The 23,389-nt window shown below is 39.0% G+C and overlaps 2 protein-coding genes across 2 annotated transcripts in view; one reads left to right on the top strand and one right to left on the bottom strand.

Annotated features, from left to right (window-relative positions):
• LOC146523986 (teneurin-3) overlaps nt 1-18,210 on the bottom strand; it is a 192,381-nt gene extending 174,171 nt beyond the window's left edge. The window contains exon 1 of the mRNA XM_085170575.1: nt 17,776-18,210. The gene's annotated coding sequence lies outside the window, so the exon portion shown is untranslated. The remainder of the gene's footprint in view (nt 1-17,775) is intronic.
• aga (aspartylglucosaminidase) lies at nt 11,020-23,352 on the top strand. Its single transcript, XM_085170695.1, has 9 exons — nt 11,020-11,301; nt 13,900-14,053; nt 15,286-15,398; nt 17,020-17,132; nt 18,209-18,317; nt 18,756-18,831; nt 18,993-19,100; nt 22,178-22,311; nt 23,159-23,352. The coding sequence occupies exons 1-9, from the start codon at nt 11,175-11,177 to the stop codon at nt 23,257-23,259; spliced, it is 1,035 nt and encodes a 344-aa protein (XP_085026821.1). The 5' UTR covers nt 11,020-11,174; the 3' UTR covers nt 23,260-23,352.
• Nucleotides 23,353-23,389: the final 37 nt, after the last annotated feature.

Raw genomic sequence — 23,389 nt, 5'->3', positions numbered from 1 at the left:
AAAGCTGCAAAGGCTAATTAATAAGGTAGTCGGCTCAATCCCTGGCGGGAGGTTGTATTCCCTGTGTGAGCCAGTGACTGAGGGCTTCCAAGTGTTACTTCTTTAGTTCAGAACAACACAGATAGAAAGTGACTGACAAAGGCCCTTGACCCCAAACTCATCAAACATAAAGAAAATAATGGATACATTGCTCTTTTCGAGTTTCTCCATCAAAAAGGGTTATTTAAAAGACTGCAAGCAGACTGCAAGAGTTTATTGTCAGAATGCGAGGCCGGGAAATAGTAATATCCCACTGGTGAATAAGCGTTCACCCTTCCCTTTAACTCAAGCATGTGAAGATTACACACTTGAAATTCTTGTAATAGTATCTCAGGTATCTCAGGCCACAGAAAGTTTCTCTAATGTGCTATAAATAAAGCTAGCATCTGTAAAGCCATGTGTTCCCTTTGCAGTGCATTTTGTCATAACTGTTTACTTTCATTAAGCTAATCATAAGTGTTACTTAAAATGTGACTAAAACCACAAAGTTTAGCTGCTTTGTAAAAATGTAAAGCTTGTGTACTGTCTGTTTGTCAAATAATGGATTCAAACGTTACTTTGCTGGGGACAATTTCATGGGAGTAGTTCCATCACAGATCATTTCAATTAAAAATGTGCTAAAAGGTTTATGTTATTTCTCCCCAGTGACAGTAATAGAATAGTATAGAATATCCCCTGAGAACCTAACATACCCCCAGTAGGTCACTCAAGTTACTACTCTTTGAGGTACTAATAAATATACAAAAAGGGTTTTCCTTTCAAAATACACCAATAACAACAACAACAATGCAAATGAGTCTAATTTATGAATATGTATGGCATTTACACTGGTTGCTGGCAACAGTTTAGGTTCTCTTATTTTATTATGAACTGTTGTACTTCAATCATTTCCCCAGTACCCTGGCAGAAGATGTGTAACTGCAGCAACTTCACCACTTTGAAGACTGGGTGACCCATGGCAACATCAGGAAGGTAAAAAGTAAAATAGATAAATAAAAATTAAAATGTAAATCAGTCGTTCGATCAAACAATTTGAATCCCACCTCAGTGTGATAGGGTTACTCCTCCCCAGATACTAGTGTGTCTTATCAGGATGTTTCAGGCAGCAGGGAATAGAGAGACAGAGAGAGAGAGAGGGGAAGAAAACATAGATGAGCCCCAGTGATGGAAAAAGTGCCTCTTCTTGCTCTCTTATGCGTGAACAGGAATTTAAATCTCCAGAGTAATACCTGTGGTTTTGTGATACATTTTCCGAGACATTTTTCCACTAAAGACATCACAAACCCTCTTTAAAACAACTTTGGAAGATGTTTAGGGATCAGGTTTATGCAGCAGTTGGATCCAATGTAGTGGAAAAACCTCGGGATTTTCTATGTGGCAACACTATTTTCAGGGGAACAGTCCAACATCCACCTCATTTTCTTTTTGTAATATGTATTTATAGATGTTTTAGTTTCATTCAAACAATTCAGACACATCAGTGGGCTGTCAACTAGACCTTAGCCACTTGTGAATCAGATTTAAAGTGGTTTTCGGCCTCATCATGCGAGTGCAACACTGAATCTTTATTATTACACATACTGTGTCATAAACAGAATAGCAGAATTGCACTGTGTGGTTAATGCTTCAGCCCCATCCACTGGATCACAGGCACAATTACATTGTGATTGACTTAGCAGGATCACTAAAGCTACTGATGAGCACTGCTCTGCCACTTTCCTTTGTCTAAACAGCAATTTCCCTTCCCAGCAGAGTGACTTTAATAAATGTGCAGTATGTGCAATGAATCTAAAACCATTACTCAGGTGTTTAAGAATATATCACTGTTGACTACAAAAGAAGAAGTGAAGAGTGATTTCAATAAATGGAAATAGCAGCACGGAAATCTATGTAACAAAATTAAGGAGCCTTGTCCCAGATGTAACATTGCAAGATACGTTTAATGTATTTTTTTTAACTTCAACCCAGAGTTCAATTTTTTACATTGATGTACTTGGGGGGCATCCTTGTTCAACTTTATTCAAATGGACTCCTGAGAGATGAATGTCCTTTAAGCAAAATGAGAAATAAATGAGAGTAATGCTTAACTTCCTGTTGCTATCTCTCATAAATTCAGCAAACAAACTGCAACTTATTGTATCATTTATCATAAAACTGCAGCCCACCAAAGGGAGTATGTTATGCGTTATTACATATACTAAACTGCACTGCAAGATGCTTACACATACTGACCAGGTGAAACTTCTGGAAAATACTTTTTTTATATTGCCTTGAGACATAGAAAGAAAATAAAACATCAATTAGTCATTTGTCCATGAATAGATTTAGGAGAAAAAGTAAGGCTGGACTATTTTTTGAGGACTAAATGTTAACAAAATTATGTCTAAAATGCAGGGAAGAGAAGCGATGTCTTGAGCTGAGGAAAAACTGGAATAATATAAGCGGTCCACATTGGATTCTTCACAATGAAGCTTCCTTATATTCCCACTGGAGAAGCAGGACAGTATACATGACACCTAACTGGGCACTGTCTTCCTGCTTCCATCTGTTAGTTAGAAGTGCATGCATGGATTTACGGTATCTTTAATCTGGCATGTCTGACAGTCTGTTCAGCAAGCTTCAGCTGAATGAAAAAGCAAACACTGAATGGCCTCAGATCCTAGTTTGCACAAGATTCAAACATTCAATCACAAATAATACAGCTGTATCTAAGCTCTGAAAGCTTCTGTAGATGGCTGACTGACTATGCAGATTTGCTAACATGATCTGAAGAGCTGACATGACTCAAAGTAAAAAAAATATAAAAAAAATGAAAAATTATGCAAATGAGCGCTTGTTATTGAATGACATTGGCTTTTCTTAACATATGTGCATAATATTTAAACCTCTATAGTGCATTGACATGAGGGGTTTGACGTACAGTAAAGCGCAATGTAAATGTTTGTATTATTTATTTTTTAAAGCTGCATGAAAACATGGGAGGAATGACAAAGTAAGAGCTGGGGGGGGGGGGGGGGCTCGTTCGTTACACATTTCAGTTCAGAGATATGGTAAAATATGGTTTCTGATATTGACTTTTGCACTCTGAGAATTAAAAATCGTTGATTTTCAGTAGCTGTTTCGGCTAAATTTCTTTCTTTGTTTGAAATTTGCAATTATGTAGTCATGTAGGTTCAGCTTTATTTTTAATAAATATTATTTTTTATGAGAAAAAATTCAAAAGAAAATGTAAAAACTATGCGTGTTTACAATAGTATATATAATGTATGTAGTATATGCCATATGCAACTAAAATACTGTATATTAATGATTTAATTAAACATTTTAATTATGAATTTATACGCTTTATTATTATTGTTATCATTATTTATTTCTTTTTTGTCATCCACATTTCATTCAGCGGTTATAAGTAGCAGTAATCCCAACAGTTGTTCAAAGCATAGCAGGTGGTCACCAAACTTAATAAAGAGGGTATGTGTCAAATAAATTTGCAGCTAGCTTAGCTGGGTAATTGGAATTTCTTGGCTATGCTTTAAGGTGCAAAAGCTGGACAAACCTCCTAACTTTTTTTGTAACTTAATGAAAAAAAAACTTTTATGGCAGAAGTATTTTAACTGATGTTGGATGAGAGACTTAGGTTGTGTTTTCTCTGAAGACAGATCTGTTCAAAGGAATAGCCCATCCTGTGTCCTGTGCCAGCCGTGGAATATATATATATATATATATATATATTTGTTTTTGTGTTTGGCAGCTGGTATTACAGCTTACCTTACTGGCATTTTATCCCATTTTAGCCCTTTGAAAGTCAACTTATCTTTTAACAAAACTGGCAATTCTACGATCATAACTTTTCCATTGGCAACTGTGTTACAAAGGCAGGGTTTTGGACAAATCTTCAAAGCATTTGTTCAGGACACCGTAAAAAAGAACTTGTAACCTAAGCTGTCATTCACGACGAAGAAAAACAAACAACCTTTATTTCAGTCGGCTTCTTTTGGTTGGCATTGTATGAGTTACAGGATGAAAAAAAAATTTATTCTTGTTTTTCTAGAAAATCTGACAAGAATAATTTAACTGGGATGATAATCCCTCAAGTGAACATGGTTACTGGGCATTCTTCAGAATCAACATATCCAATAAGGATATGCACATTTAAAGGGCACCACTTTATTACAGATAGCACTTTGCTATCTTTGATTTACAGATACCAATTTTTTGATAATCTAACCAGTCTGCTTCATCTCTGGTCTTAAAACACAGCCTAAAGGAATCTCTGTTTTTTGCTATTTCACGAGACGCTGCAGCACAGAGATTCAAAATTCATGTTTTGGTCAATAATTAACTATTTCTTTTACATATCTTGCTGACCAGAAAACTGTTTATGAAACAGAAAGTGGAGTATTGTAAAATATTACGAACACTTTTCAATTCAATACAGTCCTATAAACAGCAACCATGCACTAAATTCTTAGATAAGGAAGTGGAATCATCACCATTTTATCCCTGTCAAAAACTGAAAGGTGTTTCATGAAAGTAAAATTTATAGCAAAACGTACTGTATTTGATATTGCCTTCAAATCAGTATCACCTGCGCTCTATTTTAAAACACCTTCTGCATATCACTACTGAAGACTGTCAGCAACTGTCGGTTATAGCAGATGTGGTTCGTCATGCGTTACAACACTGCAGTGTCTTGGTTATACATATATGCAGCTTTTAAGATTGCACTTACCTATTCTGACATGGTTTATGCCCTCTGAGACGGTTAGAAAGAACAAGTTGAAAAGACATAGGTGATTGATGAAGTTATTAGTCAAAAGAGATTCTTATAGGTACTGTTGTTTAATTTGGATCAATAACACAGGTGGAAGTAATAATACTCTTTCTCTCTTATCCATTTTCTCTCCATAAGATTCCTGTCAAATCACACTAGGACTTCTGATTGTTTAAGGAAAACCAATGAATAAAATATAAGTGAAAATTGTATTTTTCATATGAATAATGTAAAAGAGGGCATGCTGTTGGCGTCCACGTCTCAAGGTTAGACTACATTGTTAGTTTCTTCGCCTGGCCCATGCTTTGTTCTTGTTTGATTCAAAATGAGAGGATCCAATTCTATCAAGTTTGCTGTTTTGAGGGACACTTTGCCTCCTCTGCAGGGATATGTTATTCAAGGAACTTCAAAGAAAATCCCAGCGTGCGGCACGAAGTGTCAACGTAGTACCATATGGTATGACTTGAAGAGTATGCCAAAACTTCTCACCACAGACAGTTTCCTTCACTCTGTCACAATCAAATGCGTCTTACCAGGAGGTAAATTGATGAAGAAGAGGAAAAAACTAATGGAACACTAGGATAGATTTATATGCTAAAATGACTGAAGATAATACTCATCTGATGACTTAATGCCAAGCGTATTCTCCAAGGGAATTTTAGTTTGATGAGTGACTTGTAATGAAAATCCAAAGGTTTACATTCATCATTTGGTTCTTCTGCAATAGGCCAATAATGTCTCCATTGAGCAGCAGGCATGAGTGAGCTGTGTGAAACAATCTTTTCATTGATTTTTATGAACAGTATCATCCAGGGATTACAAGGATTTTACAATCTTACATGAGATTCTTTTTCTGTAATACAAAAAATGTGTGTTTCAGTACTTTCAGAACAATATGTTTATGTTCTAGCAAGATCTTAGGCAAAATCAAAAACACTAACAGCGAGGCACGACTTTGACTGTGGAAGAACAGTAAATGCTTTTCTCAACAATTATATATTTGTTTATTTTTTTAGGGATTGGGTGAATGTCCTGGTCGTTGTGTCCTTGGGCAAGACACTTTACCCTACCGCCTACTGGTGTTGGCCAGAGGGGCCGATGGCGCGATATGGCAGCCTCGCTTCTGTCAGTCTGCCCCAGGGCAGACTGCCTCCACCAGTGTGGGAATGAATAGTGGTATTGTAAAGTGCTTTGGGTGCCTTGAAAAGCACTATATAAATCCAATTCATTATTATTATTATTTTGTTTTGGGAAAAAAAAGTAAAAAAAAGTGCAGGTTTAGAGTGGATTTCATGTCTGAAAGACCGAGTGCATGCTTTGAAGCATCCAACCTCTGAACCGCAAAACAGCTACAGTGGATTCTGAAGTATTCACACGTTGATGTTTTATGCCCACTGTTTTGGTCTTGATTTAATTTTACATTCATAGAATGCCTATTTTTCCCATCAGTCCATACTTAAATCAAACATACATGCATCAAAGTGAAAATACAGACAAGGTTGGCAAATTGATTGAAAGAAACTAGGTTATGCTAGGTGTCTTAGTTAAGTTTTGGGTGATTAGATGCTACCAGTAGAGCTATTATAAATGCTAGCACTGATTCTAAAAATGTCCAGAACTCCAAAGCTCTCACCATAAAATCCACAACATGTAATTCATATGATTTGCATAGTCATTGAATCATTCAGTATCCCCAGTTCCCTAGGACACTTAGAACGGGTCACATTAAAATGATAATGCTTTATCATATGATAAAAGTGATCACTAAGAAAACCTTTGCTTTAACATTCAGGGACTCTTCACTTTAAATGGATATAAACCATTGCAGTAACCCATTGCAGTTTTTTGTGTGTCTTTTAGATTTTTTTGGAAAATTATTATTCTTTTTTAATCTATTTATTTTTTCGTTTCAAAGTTCAGTACTTTGTCAGCACCCCTTTTGGAAGGAGAAGGTTTGAGTATCCTTTGGAAAGTCTTTCCACACCTGGATTTGGGAAGTTTATCTATTCTTTCAGGCTGATCCTTTCAAGCTCTGTTAGAGTGGACCGGATACATCCATGAACTGGCATCTCTGGGACTCCCGACAGAATGTTCTGTATGATATGAGTCTGGGAGTACTCGGCCACTAAAGGTCTTTTTCTGAATCCCTCCATCTGTTCTGATGAGTCTCCCTGTCTCCACTGAATCAGCTCCATTGAATTAGGCTGTCACTACCATGTTTCACGATAGTATTATTATTCAGCTGATGAGCAGTGCCTATTGCTGGAGGATCTTGCTGGACTTTTTAACCATATTATCTTTTGTCATCCTCATTTTTGTACATGCTCCTTAAAATGTTGTTTGGCAAGCTCCGAGTTCCCGAATCCAATATACCCATAGAGTAGTTCCCGTGTAGTCACTTTATATTCAGACAGCAGGAACTTTTCAAAGTTCTTATAACTAATAAAGGAAGTCACCTCTTTTTTATGTGTCTGCACTAGAGAATATATAACTAGGCTGAAATAAAGCACAGAGGCACTAATCATGGCAGCACAGGAACAAGATCTAAGTATAAGATCAACAGAGGTCGGGGTCCATCACACCATTCAAGACCCCATATGCAGGCTGTGTAGAGATGTGCCTGAGGTACCTGATGGTACCAGGCAAGCCATACATGGGATGCCATAACGTCTGGCATAGTAAACAGGAGCATCTCTGCCAAGTATGGCCTGGAGACCCAAGGTCAAAATGGGATACAATTAGGGCTGGGTATGGTCACTGATTTCTAGAATCAATTCGATTCCCATTCACAAGGTCCTGAATCGATTCGATCCACGATTCGATTCAATTCGATTCGATTCAATTCAATTCGATTCAATTCGATTTGAATCTGGGAAATTTTGCCTCAGACAGTCAGAAATATTATAATTCAGATCAGTACATTTACATATTTTTGTATCTATAAAAAGGAAGCTGACACTTTCCAGACTTTATCAAAGGTGTAAGCATCACAGCAGATGTCTTTGTGTCAAAGTAGCTGAAGATAAAACACAGAAAAACATGAAGGCGATTTTCCTGGCCTGGGATTTTATAAAAATATTCTGCAGAACATCAAAAACGAAAGAAAACCATTAATCAATATATGAACATTACCTCTGAAGTTACAGCGGTTTTATTAGAGACACGGCTGAGCGTTTTGCATTTTGCATAATTTTAAAAAGTTTAAATTTGTTCAGAAGCCTATTGAACAGCAGAAATTAGGTTTTCTTTTCGGAAGTAAGTAAAAGGGGGAAAAAAACATAGACCGACGGCGCCGTAAACAACGCTAGACTTGTGCGTAACAAGCAAGCGAATAATGCAGAAAACAGATTTTGGGGATAGACGGGAAACTGTTCTTGAAGTACACTGAGAAAGAGAGAGAGAACTGTGTATGAAGTGTGATTTTATTGTGGTGGAAGCAAAACAGCAAAAGTCAGAGGGAGTCCATGACGATGTTCATGTGAAGCATAGTTTGGATCTTCTTTTGCTGCTGGTTCGGTCAATATTGTTTGGAGAGAGATCAAACTAACAGCTTTAGAATCAGCGCAAAAAGGGCGTAAACACAAAGCGCGGACCCGCCGAAACATTAGAATCAGCGAGCTGTCGGCTTTCAGCCCCGACCGTGTCCGTGCCCGTGCCGTCGGGTGAGAAAGGCGACATCTAACTGATTCTGATCCGCGGGTCTGCGCTTTGTGTTTGCGTCGTTGTGCAGAATCCGTGTACCTGCTCACATTTACTGTTTTAAATGTTTGGTGGTTGTCAAAATTTTGTGACATTTCACCTAAGATTCTGGAATTTTGGGCAAAATACATTTATATAAAAAAAATCAATTCAGGATTTTAATGAATGATATCACGTTATCCAAGCCAGAATCGATTTTAATCGATGAATCGATTATTAAAACTCACCCCTAGATACAATCGTGAATGATGAAGCTAAAATCCTGTGGCAATCCCAGATAAAGGTGGATAAATTTGTGATCGCTAACCAACTATATACTACTACTACTAATAATGATAATAATAATGGATTGCATTTATATGGCGCTTTTTGAGACAATCAAAGCGCTTTACAATTCCACTATTTATTCACTCTCACATTCACACACTGGTGGAGGCAGCTACAGTTGTAGCCACAGCTGCCCTGGGGCAGACTGACAGAGGTGAGGCTGCCATATCGCACCATTGGCCCCTCTGGCCAACACCAGTAGGCAGCAGGTGAAGTGTCTTGCCCAAGGACACAACGACCGAGACTGTCCGAGCCGGGACTCAAACCGGCAACCTTCCAATTACAAGATGAACTGCCAATTCTTGAGCCACGATCGCCCTGCTAATGGTGGACAAGCAGAGAAAAAAGGTCATAGTGGTAGATGTAGGTACATCAAGTGATAATAACAACATCAGGATGAAAGCTTGAGAAATACCAAGGACTGAGAGAAGAGCAACAGAAGATGTGGAAGGTAAAGGCAACAGTGGTCCCTGAAGTAACTGTAACACTTGGGTATGTGACCCCCAAACTGGACTAATGGCTCCAGCAGATTTCAGAAATGACATCTTTGATCTCTGTCCAGATGAGGGCAGTTCTAGAAACAGATACGTTGCTGCATAGGACCCTCAAGTTCCTGAGCTTGAAGGACAAACAAAGACTGCCCACAGGGTGAGTCAAGTACATATATGATTAACTTTGTAACACCATAATGATATGCCTCAAAGCAAGAACGTCCTAGATTCGAATTCACCAGCCAGCTCTCAGCTTTCTCCCCAGGTTATGTGCGTTCTCTCCAGGTACTCCCACTTCCTCCAACAGTGCAAAGACAAGCATTTTAGGTTAATTAGTGATTCAAAATTGGCAGTAGGTCAGAATGTGAGCATGAATGCTTGTCTGTCTCTCTGTGTCAGCTCTGCAATTTGCAACCCTTTCAGGATGTACCCTGCCTCTCACCCTAGGACAGATGACAGCTGAGATAAGCTTCAGCCCCATGAAAAAAAGTTATTGATAGTGTGCTGTTGATATGGCTGATGGTCCTGGAGGTTCTCACATCTCTCGTTTTTATCTATTTGTAATTACAGGTCTACAACAATAGCAAGACTGTAAAAAAAAAGGTCTGGACACTTTCTGGACATTTTTATTAGTCTTGTAGTTGAGCTGACTTGATGTCGTTGGCATTTTATGTTGTAATACTTAGTGTGTACAGCTTCGTATTTTGTATAACTTCAGTTATTTCCTCTCCTGACAGGAGAGGTGTAATGAGAGCAGAGCCTGCAATGAAAGTGTCACCAGAGTGCATATCTTCAGCCACACAATCTTGTTAGTTTTTTAGGGTATAATACTGAGATCAATAGTATGATGGCAACAAGCATCAAATTGAACCCCAAGAGACACCTTTTCTGCATGTGTGGAAAAAACTGTACATGGGCAGATGCAGCAGCTTGATAGAGATAACACAAGGCTATCTAACACCAACAATGAGCAAACTGAGAGACAACCATAGAAGTCCTGCAACACATGTATATTGTATACCCTACGTCTAACAAACTGAATATTTGTCAAGATAACTGCGGCAACACAGCAGGCAAAGCTGAAAATGGCCTGAGAAAATAGCCAGCAACAAGGGGAGCTCTATGGGGCAGCTTTGTTAGCTTGCTGAAATTTGCCAAGCACAAACAGACTGTCCTGAGATTAAACCTTCTAACACAGGCAACAACAATGGCTGAAAGCACAAGCAACAAATACTTAGACACACTCTTCAAGCGGTCAAGTCTGAACGCACTGGTGCAAGTAATGAGTAGAGCCAATAAAAAGGTCAGGATGTTATTAGGCTAGCAAATTAGCACGATAGCAGGCATTCGCTTTCCTCACGTACAAAGTTAGTCAGTCTGAATCAATATTGTGCTAGTAAGCAGCACATTAGCTTGTTAAATATTAGAAAACTGAAAATTTACAACAGTACTTTCCAAACTATTTCCTATATGCTGGTTTTTCTAACAAGTGAAAGCTGTCGCAAAAGAGGTTTACAAGTTCTCTTTCATGTTTCAAGCCAATATTACTTCTATAGTTAATATTTGTGCCCCTTCGAAGTATTTAAATAAAAAAGACAAAAAATAAAATTATTCATTAGATAACACAGTTCACGTGAGCTTTTCGTGACTGTTCCTTTAATGGAAAAAACCCACCCACTCAGCATGTGACCCAACAAGGAAGTTTAAATGCGCGATTAATTAAACACACGAGTTGTGTTTTTCAAGCAGCTCTTGTGTGTTTGTTTTTCTAACGTCTTAAGGGGCTGTAAATGGTAACCGCGCGAATATAGCAATGAAGTGATAAAAGTGTTGTAGTAATATCCATGCATCGACAGGACAAAATGTTTACCTTTCTACTGATTTGCGCTTTGACGTCGCTTTTAACGCTTGGACATGCATCGTTACCTCTTGTGATCAATACTTGGCCATTCAAGAATGCAGCGGCTGCAGGTAGGCCAATCTGTTACACGACTATGAATTGTGTTAGACAAAAAAAAAGAAAGACTCATTCAGGCTGGAGCCCAGTCACGTGACACTGTGGTGTAAAATTGCAGTTAAGCAGAATCCACACACACCAAAATAAAAACATATATATACTGATCGATTTTTTTTCTGGCTGAGCTTTAACAATCAGTGGGCGATTTGTCACGTGGGGTTTTGCAGCCCACTGAATTTATACCACTGTTGCGCTCTGTATTATACTTCCGCTTTCAAATTGAGATCCAACTTGTAAGTGTCCTAACGTATAATTTACATACTAGTGTATGCCCATGCTGTTGTATTGTTTGGTCTGTTATACTGTTGGCAAACTGATATACTTAATCATGTTGAGAAAAGTAAGAAAAGGTAAGGTGGGTCGATGGTGTTTATATGAATAACAAATGATAAATATGAGCTATTAAATATTCATCTACGGCTAAATGTGTTCATATCTATGTATGATTAAGAGGCCACGTCAACTGTCTAATTATTTAAAAAATAAATAATTAGATAAAAATAAGCCTACTACTACACTCATTAGCCAGCTGCCAACCCCATTCAATTCATAATGCCATACTTGCAAGTTCCTTAATACAGTAAACTTAACTTCATAAGTTAATGTGTCAAATGATGTAATGCTATATTGATAGTGAAAACATCACTCTTTGGAAATATTCAATATTTAGTAAATCAGATCTTGTCCTGAAATTTAAATAATATAAAATAGCCCATTAGTACGTTGTTGCAAAGCGACATGATGCATAATATCTATTATCGATTGGAACCTTCAGGGATACAAGATGTACTTGTGCACCAGTTTTGGTTGCTCAACTCCTGGTCACGTAAAGGAGAAGTTTGTGAGCAAACAGACAGAAAGAGAGAGTTTGTGGGTTTTAGTGCAATATTTCACTAAAGTTACAGCTATGTAGGTTTGCAGACAAAAAAAATAAAAATAAACAAACAAAACATAAGTTAATTCATGATCCTCAGAATAGAAGGACAACTTGGATTTAGCAGCTGCACTCCTGTTGAGTCTAATATGACAGTTTTCACAGAGTATTAGTTTGGTTTTCAGAAATGACACATATAAATTATAAATAAAAATAACTGTCTATAATTCTATTTAGCTGCAGACTTTATTGTTAAAGTCAGTAGAGTCATGTTGTATTAATTAGCAGGCATCGTGGTACTTGGTGACAATCACAGCCATTGGTTCTCAAATGCAAAGGTTTGCTGTTTGATGTTGCTCTGTAGTACTGTAGGCTTTTCTATGGATACATATTGGTCATCGCTTGCAAGAATCATTGTGTTCATTATGATTTTGTTGCATCATAATGCAAGAAAATGCATACAAAATTCTCCAAGAGGAGAACTATTTTTTTTTTTTTTTGTTTGCTGTATTCATGTGGCTCACATGGAGCTTATCCATACAGTATGTAAGGCCATCAGCGGCTTAGATGGGACTGCGAAATGGACAGAACCCGCTAGGCTTCTTAGCTGCCATTGCCACGTCTGCCCATACTCAATTTGATTTCCTTCTGGATGATACATTGGACATGTTCAAATTGAAACTGAAAATATTTCAGCATTGCTCGGGACTTATCCGTCAAGTGGATTTTCACCAGGTGCACAGCTCAAAATGAAAAATGATAGAAATGGTATTCAAAATATTTTGAGCAACAGCTCAGACCTGTAGATGATTAAAGTTAACTAAAAATCTCACTATTTGATAGATGGATGCCCTTTCATTTATCAGATGCATATCACCTCTTTTCCCCAAGGAGGATATGAAAATGAAAAATGTACCCAGCTATCTGTTTTGCGGCGAGATATTTAAAGGTGTAGTCTGTGAGCCACGGCTATTGATCCGCCCATGCAGGCCTCTTTTCCTTTGGGGGCTTACAGAAGCAGATGACAATAGCAGGCTAATCTCTTCCATTCAGCAGCGTTTTCTAAAAGAAAAGGATGTAATGCAGAGTTTGATATGAAGAAAAAAAAGAATTATATCTCAAGACAAGAGCACTAACTTGAGAATAGAATTTCAAGAGAGATAAGTCATAAATGATAAGAGGGAGGATATGTGTGGTGCTGAACACAATGAATTTAGAAGCAAGCTGGTGGCAGGCTACCAGTTGGTATTTTGATCCCCCATGGGCACTTGGGGGATCAGTGACCAAATGCTAGTGTGTTTTCTGTTTAATACCTCTGTTTTGTACTGGTCATCTAAGACAAACTTTAGCTCATAGATTTTTAAATTTGACAAGCAGATGCCATCAATTCAGTTCTATACCCGACAACAAAAGATAACCAAACAAAACACTTGTTTGACAAGTGTTTCTGTTAAATTTTGCAGCCAAATGCTACACCGGTTGACTACCAAATGTACAAGATAACTCTCAAGGCTTTGTCAGCAGTGTCTTTGTCAAAATTCTGTCAAACAGATTTGCTAGACAGAGGGATTCCATCCTACCACTGCACAATGTGACTGGCAGAGGCTTCCTGTCATGGGGACAGCATTTGTTTCATTGTACAGTATATTGCATGCTGATTGATTCATTGTGTCTGCAGCATGGAGTGCCCTGCAGTCTGGTGGCTCAGTGTTGGATGCAGTGGCGAGAGGCTGTGCCCGCTGTGAAATGGAGCAGTGTGATGGCAGTGTAGGCTATGGCGGGAGCCCAGATGAGTCTGGGGAGACCACGCTGGATGCATTGATCATGAATGGGTAAACCATGGACATGTCCTGTGCTTTTATTATTAGTAAAAATCGAACATGGGGTAAAGAAAAAGCCACTTCTATAACAGCACAGTTAAGCAATAAAGATTGATAATGCAGTTAAAAACTGTTACGTTTTTCTCTAGCTTCTATTTGTCTAGCTTTCCCCCCCCAAATCTTATGATTTAATAGTATGTAATGAACGGCTGAGCCTAAATGAGTATAGGATTGATTGCATGCTTTAAAACCAGAAATTACATATCTTTAAAAGAGAGTTTCTTAGATCTTGACCATGCTAATTAAGCTCCTACAGTTTTCAGCATATTATATATATATATTTTTTAATCTTTTTACGAGCCTTAACTGGTTCTTTCCTGTAACTTGTTTTTCAATAAAACAGTCTCACTAGGATCTGAACATTTAACAATTATTATGTCCTAAAATATTACATTTACCCACTCAGAAGTTTTTATGCGAAGCAAATCTCGCAACAAAACCAAACGGCAAGCTGTTTGTTATTTGTGGAACAGTGCTTCTTTTATTTTGCAGGGAAATTGACATTTTTTGGCTACAAAGTCATGAATACATTGCGAGGATAGGATAGTCTCCTCCACACAATCCAATATAGCTGCATACGAAATCCAGTAGGTATCACCAGCAGATGTATTGTAGCCTCTGAGTGCTGGAATCTAAACCATAAAATTTAATGTAATCCAGCAGACCAGTCTGGCAATAAATATCAGCTCTGCGAAATTGTTGAATTTTTGATACTGTGTCAGGGAGGAGTTAGCTCTGTGGAAATTCTAGAGGCTTTAGTTTCTTTTGATAAATATTAGAAACACATTTCAGTATAATGTAGCCTATTACACTACCACCGCAAAGGGCAGACCTTAAAAATTAGCTTCCATTTTCTCACACTCTCAGAGAAAACAGAGAATTCCAGGCATTTCTCTAGTTGGATTTAGCTGAAGAATGGTGTGTTACAGTCACAGCTAAGTAAGCCAGGTGTGTCAGTGCATACACTCCCTTACTGCTGAAAAACATTGTGTTCATCTCTGGGCAGCTATTTATGAGGGGTACAGGGGGTTAGCGGTGTGAGGGCAGTGTGTGATGCATGCACCTATTGTTGCGTGCACTCGTTCCTAACACTAGTTTATGACTGATATATATGACTTGCAGATACTGTTTGTGCCCAGTAAACCAGAAATGATGTTTATTTTCTGCGGATTCTCTGTGAGCAGTGATACAATGGAGGTGGGAGCAGTTGCAGACCTGAGAAGAATCAAGAATGCCATTGGAGTTGCAAGAGCTGTGATGCAGCACACTGAACACACATTGCTAGTGGGAGAATCAGGTATTGTTATGGTTTACGTCGGCAGGAATTGTTTTCACATTCTTGTAATTTGTTCTATATCATACAGCTTTATTAGAGCCAAAGAATTTCAGACACGGTTTATTCTTTAATCTGTAGACCTCGTGACCTGCAGTTATAAGTCTTGAGCATAAAGAGAATTCCAAACCACAAGAGAGTTTTTATTTTTCCTTTTCCACTAAATTAACACATTGTGAGAACTGCACACTGGTATGCAAGTCATTTAAAGGAATCTGAAGGCCAGTGTTCAATCTTTTTTCTTCCCCAATGTAAAGTATTTTTTAAATCAAATAACATAGACCATATGTCGAGAAATCCTAACAATCCAGCGAATCCTTATTGAACCTTTATTCTTCAGGAAGTAGTAAGGTCACTTGTATCGATGGGTATCGTTTAGGTTTTATCCGATACCGGTACTTTTGAAACGGTGCTGGTGCTTAAACGGTGCTCGAACCGGTGCTTAAAGAATGGAGAACACAAAATTGGTCCAAAAACCTCTCATGTTCAGCTGTTTTTTTTTTTTTTTTTTGTAAAAAGATAACAATGTTAGCCTTTTCTGCAGCTATGGGGCATATATGGTATCATTCTTGGCTGGAAGCAGTGCTTAAACAATGGAAAAAAACACCAACTTTGTCCAAAAACCTCTCATGTTTAACTGTTTTCCACTTTTTCTTTGGTCATTTTAGCCTTTTTGGCCAGGGTGAAGGGAGTATCTGCCATCAAACAAGAAGACAGCTGCATGTAACTACGACGGTGTTTGCTAGTTCACCTTATGTGCATTAATGTAATAACGTGGTTAGCTTACTCAACGTAAATTACACACCAACAACATTAAGCTACTCGCCCAAAGAAGAACGGCTGCTGCTGCCATCGTCATCCGTCATCATTTCTGCTACACTGGCAGGGCTAGGGGCCAGGACTCTCCTCTTCGGGTTTTTGGGGGATGTTGCTAACTCCGGGTCCGATAACAGGCACCACACCCGCAGTAGATGTGCACGGTGTGAGGTCTCGCAGCAAGCTATCAAATACGGCGCATTTCTCAGCTTTTAACAAAAACGCTATGCATCGCCAGGTGTTTCATCGGATTTGAGGTGTTACCTCCTTTGACAGTATCACAGTATCAGCTTAAAGCACTTGCTGCAGACTGCTGAGTTTGCATATTTTGCTGTGAAGTACAGCCAGACTTTTGACCGCTTCGCCTTGGGCATTTTAATCTGTAGCTCTGCTCTAAAAGAACGTACGTACCTGGACCCGCCTACTATCCTCGGAAACGGCAAATGATTGGCTAGAATCTAAAGTGTATCACAACTCAGGAAAAAAAAACCCACAGAAATAAAGCACCGAAATAAAGCACCGAAATGTGCGCTGCTTTTCGGTCTGGTTACTACCGTTTATGTCAGAACCCGGTACCCATCCCTAGTCACTTGTATTCAGAACATTGGCCTCTTGTCCACCTTCAAAAACCAAGGCGACAAGTTTAAATGAGATGGAATTGCCTCAAGTCCCTCCTTTGTTTGTGACCCTTTGTTTTTTGTTATAACCCAAGGTCAGAGTGGTCCAGAATGTCTAACTTGACCTGAAAGTATTACTTCTCTCTTTATAGCTTCAGTGTTTGCTGAAAACATGGGCTTCATCGCAGAAGACTTGACTACCAACAAATCTGTGAATATTTTCTCAGAGTGGCTGAAGGGCAGCTGCCAACCTAATTATCGAAAGGTGCGTGTGTGTGTGTGTTTTAGGCTGTGTGTTTTTCTCACTTGTGTTGGCTACAGGCGTGCTGCTTCTAAAAGATTGATATTAAACAGGACAATTGACAAGCATACTAAAGTAGTTCATAAAAGAGCCAGCCTTTGTGGTAGAGGTGATGCCCTACAGCAGTGGGTTGTTGCTTTTCTATAGAATGCTCCTGTTAATTTCGCCAATAACTTCCCCAAATCTCCAAACTAAATCAGCTGTTATCTGTCTACAGAGTATCCAGTGCTCAACTGATTAAATTTAAACTAGCTATACAGCCCAGTACAAGAAGTGCCTGTTCAAAGTCCATCTTCACAGTAGTGGAGGAATAGATAACACTGATCCTTGGATGTTTTAAAGGGTTTTAAATTCACCTTATTGGAATAGAATATAGCACACTTTGCTTTGTTACTAATGCACAGGTAATTTGAGAACACATTCGAGCTTTGGCATGATGAACAAAGTGTAAAGAAGTAAAGTTGCTTCTGTTAAACATTCTGTATTAAAAGACCTTTTTAGTCCACGTGTTAAATTTAACCTGCACCCAAAGCACAAATGTTGTTAGGGGTTTTCAAAAGTCACAGGTTTTACAGCTGTTCACCCAACTCAAAGGGATTCCACTTACCTGTAACTTCAAAGGAGCAGACTGAACTTTTCACACCACTCTGTACAGTCAGTTGACTCACTCATATCAGCAGACAAAACTCCTTGAGTTAGAGGCAGGGAGCCCTTTCTTAAACTACCCCCATGCTCTGACAGATATCCACATCTTGTTCTCTGTGCTGACACACTATCCAGAAGATTGAGGTGGTCCAAAAGGTTGTCTGTGTCTCACCGTGACATGTTTGACTACTGAAAGACAGGGAAGACTCCCTACTGTATGTTATTAAATACCAAACCACTTGGTGACAATAGCGCTGATGGTTTTATGTAATTAAATCATGGCAAATCAGAGTGCTCGCAGATCAGCATGTCTAGCTTGTGTGCCATTACAGTAATTGAGTCTCGGGATAATAGCATTATGCAAACAGTGATGCAGTTTTCTCTACTGTTGAAAGAATGTCAGTCCAGATCCTTCCAAATCCTGTGGACCATACAGGCCGAAGGCAACGTGGAAACAGAGCAAGAGGGCACGGCATGCTAATATCCATGTCCATGACACCATTGGTAGGTTTTTACCAGCTGACACACAGTCAGCTTTCCTTAGGTGTTTTATAATTTAGTATTTAACTACCTCATTGAAACCAGACAGGTATGAAAATATGTTTAGTTGTATAATGGGCCACATAAAGAAGGCTTTCTGTAGAGTTTTTAGAGTTTGAATTTGTATTACTGTCCAAAAATACTACTCAAAAATAAATATTCCTTATTGCTTCTACATGAATTCCCAGTTTAATGGGTTGGAGCTAGAGTTATATATTACTGATCAGTGTGCTTGGAACTACTGGGATATTTCATGGTGTGTTCGAAAAATTTAATCAGTGTCGACACTAGCTCACACGGGAGCTTGTAATTACTTTGTCTAGCCCCCCCCCCCCCCCCCCTTTTTTTTAAACCTATGAAGAGGTGGCTGGTGTTTCAGAATCAATTATTTTTTTGCACCAGGGATGATCGCTCTTGATCGTGATGGCCATGCGGCTGCTGGTACATCAACCAATGGATTAACTCACAAGGTTCCAGGGTATGTACATTATAATGTTGGGTTTTTTTTTTTTTTATCCATATGTAAGTTTACATACAGGGTTGTTGCTCAGGCTTAGATCCAGATGCATATTTTAATTGTGTACTTTTTATGAGGCACTCTACTGTGTTTATTACATGCTCATGTTTCCTGTCCTGCAGTCGTGTTGGGGACTCTCCTATAGTGGGGGCAGGTGCCTACGTAGACAGCTTAGCTGGTGGTGCTGCTGCCACTGGAGATGGAGATGTCATGATGCGCTTTCTACCAAGGTACCTCAACCATTTTATTATTAAATAAATAATAAATAAGCTTTTTGTCTTTTGTGTCAGGGGAAAAAAAGAATCTACTTAGCAACATAACTCATGTTAGAGGGGTTTACTCTTAAGTGTAACTAAGGGGGTGGGAAGGGATTTACTTTCACTCTATAGATTATTTCAGTAAATCAAAATAGGTGTTATATTTATTCCAGAAAACAATGTGAAGTTACTCTATTGTTGTACTTATAATTCTTTAGGACATCTCGCGTGGTTTGAAACTTCTTTGTGACTTTTTTTCCCAGCTACCATTGACATAAAAGGACTGTTGGGTGGCTTTTTCCTTGACAGATTTATTTATTTATTTTTTCAAAGAGAATATCGACATATGGGACGCGTGATGATTTTAAACAGCCAACTTTGGGCTTGAGCCCCAAGCTGCAAGTGCAAAAATAGTATTATAAAGAGAGGAGGTGTGACTATGTTGCCCCAAAACTGTCATTTGTACATTCCACAGCTGAAGTGAGATTTCACTAAAGCGACTGTTTGTTTCCAGGCTGTGGGAATATATTTGTCTCAGAAGGGTTATTTTTTTTTTAAGCTTTATTTATCTAGGATAGTTTAGCGTGCACACATACAGTGGGGCAAAAAAGTATTTAGTCAGCCACCGATTGTGCAAGTTCCCCCACTTAAAATGATGGCAGAGGTCAGTAATTTGCACCAGAGGTACACTTCAACTGTGAGAGACAGAATGTGAAAAAAAAATCCATGAATTCACATGGTAGGATTTGTAAAGAATTTATTCGTAAATCAGGGTGGAAAATAAGTATTTGGTCAATAACAAAAATACAACTTAATACTTTGTAACATAACCTTTGTTGGCAATAACAGAGGTCAAACATTTACTATAGGTCTTTACCAGGTTTGCACACACAGTAGCTGGTATTTTGGCCCATTCCTCCATGCAGATCTTCTCAAGAGCAGTGATGTTTTGGGGCTGTCGCCGAGCAACACGGACTTTCAACTCCCGCCACAGATTTTCTATGGGGTTGAGGTCTGGAGACTGGCTGGGCCACTCCAGGACTTTCAAATGCTTCTTACGGAGCCACTCCTTTGTTGCCCGGGCGGTGTGTTTTGGATCATTGTCATGTTGGAAGACCTCGTTTCATCTTCAAAGTTCTCACTGATGGAAGGAGGTTTTGGCTCAAAATCTCACGATACTTGGCCCCATTCATTCTGTCCTTAACACGGATCAGTTGTCCTGTCCCCTTGGCAGAAAAACAGCCCCATAGCATGATGTTTCCACCCCCATGCTTCACAGTAGGTATGGTGTTCTTGGGATGCAACTCAGTATTCTTCTTCCGCCAAACACGACGAGTTGAGTTTATACCAAAAAGTTCTACTTTGGTTTCATCTGACCACATGACATTCTCCCAATCCTCTGCTGTATCATCCATGTGCTCTCTGGCAAACTTCAGACGGGCCTGGACATGCACTGGCTTCAGCAGCGGAACACGTCTGGCACTGCGGGATTTGATTCCCTGCCGTTGTAGTGTGTTACTGATGGTGACCTTTGTTACTTTGGTCCCAGCTCTCTGCAGGTCATTCACCAGGTCCCCCCGTGTGGTTCTGGGATCTTTGCTCACCGTTCTCATGATCATTTTGACCCCACGGGATGAGATCTTGCGTGGAGCCCCAGATCGAGGGAGATTATCAGTGGTCTTGTATGTCTTCCATTTTCTGATGATTGCTCCCACAGTTGATTTTTTCACACCAAGCTGCTTGCCTATTGTAGATTCACTCTTCCCAGTCTGGTGCAGGTCTACAATTCTTTTCCTGGTGTCCTTCGAAAGCTCTTTGGTCTTGGCCATGGCGGAGTTTGGAGTCTGACTGGTTGAGGCTGTGAACAGGTGTCTTTTATACAGATGATGAGGTCAAACAGGTGCCATTCATACAGGTAACGAGTGGGGGACAGAAAAGCTTCTTACAGAAGACGTTACAGGTCTGTGAGAGCCAGGGATTTTCCTTGTTTGAGGTGACCAAATACTTATTTTCCACCCTGATTTACGAATAAATTCTTTACAAATCCTACCATGTGAATTCATGGATTTTTTTTTCACATTCTGTCTCTCACAGTTGAAGTGTACCTCTGGTGCAAATTACTGACCTCTGTCATCATTTTAAGTGGGGGAACTTGCACAATCGGTGGCTGACTAAATACTTTTTTGCCCCACTGTACTGAGCTGAATCCAGCTTAACATTCAGCTACACGCATGCACAACACACCACAACACAACCTGAAGGGTCCCCGTTTTCAATCAGATTATTATTCACTTCCAAGAACTGCTGGGTGGTTAGAGAACCGTGTTACTAGTGAAAGAAAGCCCTTTTCAAAGCCCAGGTTTTTATACCTGGTATGTCTGATTACAACTCTGCCCGGGGACTATGCTGTCGAAATGCAGCAGCACCAGGCCATTTTAGAAACCGTTGCCTTCTGTGTTGGAATCGTTCTTAAACTGCTTATCCAGGAATTCTAAATGTTTAAGTGACTATGAGATGATTTCCTATGTTGGATGCACTATATATGTATATATTTCTGTGTTTACACAAACTAATTTGCTTGCGATGCAGTCTGGAAAACAACATGCAGGATTGTACTTATCCTGTCAGAATAATTCACTGAGGAACAAGGCTCTTGCAAATTTTCCATTTAAACCCCCCCCCCATACTTTCACCGAGGTCAATTATAGGAAATTTGCAGTGTGTCACTCATTGTTTTGTACAATTGACCTAAGGCTAATGGAGTTAATGACACCAGCAGTGTCTGGATGGAGCAAATAATTTAAAAGTAATGGTGCATTAATACAAATGCTCCTCGTGTTAATTTTTGTACACTTTGTGCATTATGTTCTTGTATACCATAGAGTGAGGCAGGAATCCTTCTTTTTCCCCACTAAGTAATTATTCGGGTTGTTGCATTATTTTTATCCCATGTTATGACTTCAAGTGCATCACTGTCATGATCTTGGTTGGAGGCCCTGACAGCACTTGTTAGTTTGCCTCATGTGTGCTCCGTGTAATCCTGCCAACAGCTACTTGGCCGTGGAGTTGATGAGGGCCGGGGTGGATCCCTCAGCAGCCTGCAAGTCGGCCGTTTCCAGAATCAAGAGGCATTACTCTGAGTTCTTTGGAGCTATCATATGTGCTAACACAACAGGGCATTATGGTGAGTGTTGGAGTTGGACAGTTCCTTGCCCAGAGTACTGGCACAAAAACTAACAAATGTATACATATTTCTTTAAAGTAATATTCACTTAAAACTTTATCATAAACACGTTTGAGAGGGAGATGATAACAAGGCAGTAATTTGTAAATTAGACCTGAACTGAACAGATACAATTCAAAATTTTAAAGATTAAAAATGTAACCATAATCCAGTGGCTTTAAATTTTTTTTTACTGCTATAATATCATTAACAAATAGTAACATTAAGTATGCTGAAAAGCATACTTACATACTTTTCAAGCAAATGCTTTCTGGGACTGAGAGATAATAGCCTTAATGAAGTTCAGGCATTGCTGTAGCAATCTTTTGTACGAGGGTTTAACTAGATCACAGCAACATTAAAGTTAAATGAAGCTTTCTTCACTTCTGTTTCTTTTACCTTTACTCATCAGCTCCAGCAAAATCTGTTCTACCCTAGAAGTTATTTTGTTCTCAGGTCAACCACCACAAAGTCTGAAATTAGAGTGCCAGCCAAAGCGGCACACCCTTCATCTCTTCTTGTTCAAATAAGACAACCTTTTCATCTTTAAGTAATGTATCCATTTACCCTACATCCACAATGTTTTCATTCCCACCTGCTTCTTACTTTGGCACCAGAGAAAATGAGGTCTGAATGTAATGAGACACCTGGATAAACAGATGTTAACAGGTTATAAGAATTCTCATTGTCAGACAGTATATGCATTTTAAAGTCGAATTTCATGTCACAACTAAATGGGGTCTTAATGAGAGAGGGTTATAAAGGTTTGTGTTTCTGCAGTACTTCGATTTCCTCTTCATCTCTGCAGGTGCAGCTTGTAACAAAGTCCCCGGCTTAAACAAGTTCCACTTCATGGTAGCAAACTCGGAGACGAACACACCAGTCCTAAAATCTGTTGATTGTTTTTAAATCATTAACTGTATGCATATCTTTAGAATTAATACTATACATGCAAATTGTATGATGATTTATTTGCTAAATAAAACTGTTGATGGTTTTGCATTTTTGGATTTATCTACATGTCTTAATTAAAGGTAAA

Source organism: Neolamprologus multifasciatus, chromosome 2 (genome assembly GCF_963576455.1).
Source record: "Neolamprologus multifasciatus chromosome 2, fNeoMul1.2, whole genome shotgun sequence".
Classification (NCBI taxonomy): Eukaryota; Metazoa; Chordata; class Actinopteri; order Cichliformes; family Cichlidae; genus Neolamprologus; species Neolamprologus multifasciatus.
The sequence above is the reverse complement of the archived record's forward strand: the minus strand, read 5'-3'. Positions and strand labels throughout refer to the sequence as shown.

What these genes read in the sequence shown, in the direction of transcription:
- aga (XM_085170695.1), top strand. Translation starts at nt 11,175, where the DNA reads ATGCATCGACAGGACAAAATGTTTACCTTTCTACTGATTTGCGCTTTG. An exon ending in GCCAACCTAATTATCGAAAG is followed by an intron (nt 17,133 to 18,208) that starts GTGCGTGTGTGT and finishes TACTGTTGAAAG; the next exon opens with AATGTCAGTCCAGATCCTTC. An exon ending in CCATGTCCATGACACCATTG is followed by an intron (nt 18,318 to 18,755) that starts GTAGGTTTTTAC and finishes TTTTTGCACCAG; the next exon opens with GGATGATCGCTCTTGATCGT.